General features: G+C 40.5%; 1 protein-coding gene across 1 annotated transcript in view; it reads right to left on the bottom strand.

Annotated features, from left to right (window-relative positions):
* Positions 1 to 7500, bottom strand: part of itfg1 (integrin alpha FG-GAP repeat containing 1) — a 170561-nt gene that overhangs the window by 81006 nt on the left and 82055 nt on the right. Inside the window, exon 10 of the mRNA XM_084067064.1 lies at positions 5374 to 5525. Within this exon, the coding sequence (XP_083923190.1) occupies positions 5374 to 5525 (152 nt within the window). The remainder of the gene's footprint in view (positions 1 to 5373; positions 5526 to 7500) is intronic.

The following is a 7500-nucleotide window of genomic DNA, read 5'->3' as shown; positions in this document are numbered from 1 at the left end:
ATCCTCCAGGACGAAAGTGGCTAATGATGCCCCGGGAAGGGGAAGTCTGGAGCTCTCTGCTGGAACTGTTGCCCCCGCGACCTGACTCTGGATGAGTGGTTAACAAGCCCCCCCCTACCTCTGTTCTGTTCCTAAAGTGTTAAACTACTGTATATATCTCCATTGTGGACCATAATCTAGGTCATTTTTCTTGCCGTTCAAAACACTTTCTTACATCGGCTAGTACTCAGTTTGTTACTGTAATGTTATTCATTAAGTATCTCCCCCGACATTCATCATAATGAACCAATAACTTTAATAGTATACACGACACGTCTGTTCATTTATTTCCTTGCACAGCTGATCAGAGCAGTGAGCTGCAGTGTGTGTGCGAACACGTGACCCCAAGTACCAGTCTGTCTCTTAATGACCCCAAGTCAGTGGTAACCAAGTACATTTACTCAATTACTGTACTTAGGTACAATTTTGAGTTACTTTTACTTTACTGGAGTATTTCTGATTTTTTTTAACATCTGCTCCTCTACATCTCAGCGGCAAATATTGTACGGTACTTTTACTCCACTGCAATTATTTGAAAACTTTAGTTACTAGTTACTTTGAAGATTTTGATTATTATTACAAAACATGCATTAACCACTTCAGCCCTATGCATAGACTATTTGAAAATATAACGCATCGCTTTGCGACGCGTTGTGAGCTTGTAGATCGGCTATCTTCAAAGTATTTTTACACATTTGGAAACTTGTGAAAGGGGACATTCTGCAAAATGAGTACATTTCAACGTGAATACTTTTGTACTTTTACTCAAGTACATTTTGAATACCACAATTTTACTTGTAACAGAGTATTTCTACATTGCAGAATTGATACTTTTAGTTAAAGGTAGGGTAAGTGATTTTTTTTTTTCTGTTAAAAAGGTTATAGTACTATATTCTGATAGTAATTGCTACAGCGTTTGTTCGGTCACAGGGGTCTCTCCAGCTCTTTAGTAAACAGAATATAGTACATTTTCAGGTAGGTGATAAAATGTAAGCCAATCAGGAGAGAGCACTGAAAATGCATTTTCTGTTTGATAAAGAGCTGGAGAGACATGGGAGACTCCTCTTACTGAACAAACACTCTATAGCAAAATCAGAATATAGAGCTATTTAACACTTATTTTAACCAAACTTACCCTACCTTTAAGTAAAAAAACAAAAAGTATTTTTTCCACCACTGCCCCAAGGACCAGTCTGTCACAAACCAGAAATAATGGGTTTTCTGTTCTCATGAGCCTGTCAAGAACATTCTTACCAAGGACGCAAGTCTGTTCTTTAATTGTCTTGGTGTTTTGAGGAAACTCTGTGATAACAACAGCTCTATACAAGATGGAGTTACAGTACGCTGAGGTTATGAGGGCAACAGTTCTACAGCGATGGTTCTCAACGCTGGGGTCCAGGGACCCCCAGTGGTCCTTCAGGGAGTACCAGGGGGTCCCCCAGCTAAATGATCAATAGTTAGGAGCCAAATGGGCCCTTACAAGCCTGTAACTTCAGTGAACAATTGGAACCAAATGGACCCGTAATTGCACACTATCAAAGTTATGAGGTTGTGTGGTCTTAATGAACGCCAAACTGGGGGTCCTTGAAATTTCAAAGTTTCAGAACGGATGGAGCAACTTGATTGATTTAATATGTTATTAACAAGATTGTTAACAGTACGTACTACAGTCAAACGTTATGCTAAATTAATAAAAAAGCCCCAGGGGCTTGTTTCCATTGTGGTCCATTGTACTCAATTCATCAGTAAGAGATACATCCAATATGATACAATACATGTTGGTAAAAGCTCAGTAGCACAAGTTATATTTACAGAAAAAGGAGGGGAGGGGCAGAGGATGATACTACTAAGTTGTTCTACTGGGCCCAATTGTATTTGTTGAGGTCAGCCATTCTTTTAGGCTAGTTTTGAGTTTGGGAAGGGAGTCGAGATCTTTAACCCATTCAATCCGGGAACGCATCTGTGTCATTTTAGATTTGAACTATACTTTGGCTATTTTTGAAAAAAACATATTTGTGCAAATCTTTGAATACATAATTATTTTTAAACAACATGTATAACTCAAATCTTTGCTTCTGGAGGTCCCTGGAACAAAATGTTTTACAAATGTTCGCTTAAAAATATATATATTCAAAGATTTGCACAAATGTTCACGATTTTTCAAAAATAGCAGATCTACAAGCTCATAGAGATTGTCTATCTGCTAAGATGTCTTTGGCTATTTTTTTTTATAGCCAAAGACATCTTAAAATGACACAGATGCGTTCAAGGACTGAATGGGTTAATGGGTTTTGGTAGGGAAGATGAGCTCCCTCTGGTGTGGTGCCCATGGGCAACACTCACTGAGGGTTCACTGCTGAAGTTATGAGAGGAACACTTCTACAAGATGGAGTTACACTGGGGGGTTTGTGGGGATCGTGCACTATTGTCCTCGAGTTTTTGGGCCACAGATCACTGCTCATAAATAAAACAGCGTGACTTGCTGGCGTGTTTACTTTCGTTTTTTAGTACGGCTATGCAAGGACGCTCACTCTGTCTGTCTAATAAATACACTTTCGGGTTTGATCTCGGATGCCAACGAAGATGAAAAGCCAATTCAGAACGGCAGGCTGTCTCTCTGCAGCCAAAAACTGTCCCAAGAATTGATCTGGGAGACCCCAGGCACCGAAGACACAAACGCACGCACGCACGCACGCACGCACGCACGCACGCACGCACGCACGCACACTGTGGTCAGTGTTGCGAGAGAAACAAGCAACCAGGTCTATGAAAACAAGCCCAAAAGAGCCTAAAGAGGTGACTATCAAGATCAGTTTAACCACTTTAAACCTATATACATCGGCTATTTGAAAATAGCTGATCTACAAGCTCAAAATGCATCACAATGTGAAGCTTGTAGATCTGCTACTTACAACATAAATCAAGCGTTGTGAGCTTGTAGATCTGCTATTTTCAGCACAAATCTTAGAGGAAAAAAAAGTGAAATGTTTTTGAAACATTTTAACACAAATATGGTATTGAGGGTCCCTGGCTACTAAACATTTTCCATGGACAAATTCATATTAAGTTGGCTGTCCTTGACATGAACATTTTTGAAAACCACTGGTTTAAACAACATTAGGTAGGAAGCCCAAATAACAGCAACCCGCGACAGCCAATATTTACAAGCCACCTTACAGAAAAACAAGCCCAAAGTCGCTTACAATAAGCGGATATGGCAACGCTGTGTACAGGCCAGGGTACCCATCAGAATGCATGGAACAAGCATAGCCCTGACCCCTACAACACATAATATGTGCAAGATATCTTATCTTCATCTCATGGCCAGATAATCCATGTATGTCCTTCACACACACACACACACACACACACACACACACACACACACACACACACACACACACACACACACACACACACACACACACACACACACACACACACACACACACACACACACACACACACACACACAGTATTGTGTGTGTCCAAGTGCAGAGTGCATGAATGTGTCTTATCAGTCACCATGGGTCTGTCCTCTCTCTGCATGCTGATGCCACAGTGTCAGTGTTAAAACAAACAAACAGACATCATCTACATCTAGCTCATCTACAATCTGTGCACTTGCTACTCTAGCCCTCTTGTATTCTGTCTGTAATTACTGACAACAAACGTCTATTGTACATTAAGCTTAATCGCCCCATGTGAGCTCCCATCAACACAATTTCTGTCTTAGGGGCTCGTGTCCACAAAGAACGCCTTTGGAGCTGAGGAGCAATTTGGATATCAAGTCCACAGCGCTCGCACAAAGTGATTTATTGAGACCCGCAACGAGACATCTGCGTTATTACTGTAGCAGAAGAAGCTTTGCTGAAACATTGTAAACATGGACGTCTCATATGGTTGTGATAACGATTCAACAATCAGGAGGATACAGTTATCGGTGCTCCTTTCCAAAAGTTGAACTGTTCAAAAATAGCAGTCGGTGCCGTGCTATGAGCTTGTAGATCTGCTATTTTTGAAAAAAAGAATCGTGTGCAAAAATAAATGTGTGCAAATCTTTTAATATACAGTATATACACTGTATACATTTTGAAATCAAATATAACTGGAGGTCCCTAGAAAAAACATTTTGAGATGGGACAAATACATATCATTTTGGGTGGTCCTTGACATGAAAAATGTTTGGTACTGTAGCAACATAAGTTTTTTTTTTTTAATCTGTTAGGATTTAGAAGACATTTGTAGAATCCCCAGAAGGCAAAGATTCGAGTTAATAATGTTCGCTTAAAAAAAAAACATATATTCATAGAAAATAAATTGCAGATCTACAAGCTCGTAGCGCGGTACTCGGTGCCGCGCTATATGAGCTTGTACTGTAGGAACGCACCAGTGCATATTTAACATACAGTAGGAATGAATGCATAGCAGACTGGCGCTGCCAACTCAAAAGGTGTTCTCTGTGGACACGGCCCCTTATGTGTACCTACTGTAAGCTAGTGTAGTAAGATGTTTTCCCTTTCAATGCCACTTTAATTATTCTTCACTTCTCCACCAACCAACCGGTTTACCACTTTCTTTTTTTGAAGTGTAAAACACATGGTATTATTAGAGCAGATGTTTATTAAGGGTAACGGTTATACTTTGTGCTATTCAGGTCATTTCTACTGCAGTGAATCCAAGCCATTTTAATAGAGAACATCCCTCCATCTGTGAAAAGGCAACACGTGCGTAGGTTTAATAAATGAGCTTAATAGTTCTACATCAGACACTCAAACACACATCTCAAGTCATTTTGTGTTTGAGTCTAATTCCATTTCATGTTCCGTCGGATTAATGCAGTTAGAATAATTGTTTCGATGTTGTGTTGTTACGTGACGAATTAAAACCAAGATGACAAATAAATGAAAGGGATGTGAATTTCAGTTTGTTGACAGTGTCGGCATTAATCAGCTTAAAAACTGAGCATTTCTGACAGTAATTGTGTACGTTGTGATTATGGGTGGATGGGGGGGGGGGACCTTTGTTAATCCTGTGGGGGGAAATTCAGTTTCAGCTTTAACAAACTGATGGCTCCTCAGATGGTCATGCTGAGCACTCGGAGGAAAGCAGTTAGGGTAAAAAAAAAAGTGCAGTAGTTCTCAAAGTGGGGTCCCGACTCTCAGGGCTCCTTGAGGGGGTTCCTTGAGGGGGTTCCATGCGGGCCCTTACAGGTCTGTAACTCTCACAGTGTATAAATGGAATCAAATGGACCCTTATGGGTCCATTTGATTCCATTTGTACACTGTCAGAGTTATGAGCGTCCTTGAAATTAAAAAGTTTGTGTGTCCCTACCTGCCAGACGTGTTGCGAAGGACCACCAGGGCGTCGGGGAAGCCGTCCAGGTTGTAGTCCCCCAGGTGGAGGCCCAGGGGCTGCCTGGCATCCCCTGGAACAAAGCCCCAGAGGGTGTCCCTCCTCTGGAAGTCTGTCAGCACTGGAACCCACTGGAACACAGATAGGTAGAAGATAGATATTAGTCTCGCGTATTATAGCCAGACAACTATTCCACAATCTCCTAATGATACAGTATAATAGAGTCTGGAACTACAGCTCCTGAGCGCCGAGAAAGGACACTGTCATCTGTTCGTCATTTCTGTTCACGGAAATACATTTTTAAATACATTTAAAATCTATTTTTGAATTCCTGTTTCTGGCTGCAGCACGCTATACTGTATATGCTTCGGCTCATTAAGATTTACAGTACGACAAATGTAAGCGACTGCAAAGACAAAAACGGTAGCATGGAGGAGGCTTTACTCCCGGATGGTTTTCAAAGCTTCCTTTTGCACAGACTGTATGACGGAAGCATCTGAACACTGTGGCAGGCAACAGTCTGGCTCCAGAGACTAGATAGATATAGACCTTTTGTTGACCCTGAGGCAAGTTCAGTTGTCATAGAAACACCGCAGTATGGATGAAACAAAGTAGAAGAACAAGTAGAGAGTGAGCGTTAGGATAAAACGCTAATTAAAATAGGATAACAATTTAAACATCATATAAAAGATGACAACAGGCCTTCTGTGCCTGGGCAGGTCAGGTACTGTATGCGTAATGTGCAAGAAGATGAAAAGAAGAGACATAGTGTGAGACGTAATGTGTGCATTCTGTCACCAAATAAGAATGATATATAAATAGACTGTGTGTGTGTGTGTGTGTGTGTGTGTGTGTGTGTGTGTGTGTGTGTGTGTGTGTGTGTGTGTGTGTGTGTGTGTGTGTGTGTGTGTGTGTGTGTGTGTGTATACTGTATGTATTATCTCAGTATGTGAGTTAATCCAACGCTGCATTGTTACTTATACCTCAGAGAAAAGCACGTCTCTCTCTCTTCCTCTATGTGCCAGTCTTTTTTTTTGCAGCTCAATTCACCTGCGACCTCACAAACAACATGAATTATTACTGTGAAGAAACGTGTAGAAATCCATTCCACCTGCCCACTCATCTATCTGTCTATCGCTACTAAAAGAGTTATCAACTGACCAGCGCTATGCTTTCCTGCATAGCTGATTATCTCTGCTTCCATTAGTTTATACGATGATTGTGTAGGGTGTATACAACTGTATACTTTCTTATTTATTATTATAATTGTTCTGCACCAGGCAGGATGATTGTATGGGTGTATAAGACTGTTAACGTTTATTATTAAAAAAATGTTGAGGGTATCTTATTGTGATGTTACTCTTCTGTACCTACTGTACTTACTATGCCTGACTCTGTAACTTTTACTGCTTTGCTGTCTCTGGCACCTGAATTTCAACTTGTTTTCTTCCGTAAATGAATAGACCTACTTGATCATCCTGCAGCATCACACAAAATATCTACAAGCTCAAGAAGCGCTTCGAAAAGCAGCTCGAAAAGCGGCGCAAAGCACCACGTTTTGAGCATGTCGATCTGCTACTTTTGCCATTTTTGAATTTAAATCCTGAAAAGTAACAGTTTTGGACGTATGAGGTTTCCACCCGACAGACACAAAATAGTTTTTGTTTTACATTAACAGTAGTTTAACACATTCGTTTGACAGACTTACTAAAAAGTGCCCTCAGCATATTCTATTTAGTTAAATATGTATTTTTCTCTCTTTTCTCATAGTTTTAGTTTCTTACTAAACATTCTAGAATTGAAAGTGAAATGGACATTATTCCTAAAATTACCAAGGGAGCAGCAATTTATCATCTCAGAAAAGCCTTTGCGGTACAGTAGGCAGCCAAATCCAGTTTACAGCTAAAGTGTTTTTTTGAGTATTACTTTCAGATAAGGAGTGAATAAAGCCATTATTTTGCAGAAAATGGCACTAAATTGGCAAGCGGAGTGCCTCCTAACCTGAGCAGGCTTTGTTTGTCTCTAGAATGAATAAAGGAGGACAGAGGCTGACAAGGAAAATGTCACCGTAGAATACAGATCAGCTTCACATTAAAGTCCAGATTC

Source organism: Gymnoscopelus microlampas (genome assembly GCF_963454915.1).
Source record: "Gymnoscopelus microlampas genome assembly, chromosome: 1".
NCBI lineage: Eukaryota > Metazoa > Chordata > Actinopteri > Myctophiformes > Myctophidae > Gymnoscopelus > Gymnoscopelus microlampas.
The sequence above is the reverse complement of the archived record's forward strand: the minus strand, read 5'-3'. Positions and strand labels throughout refer to the sequence as shown.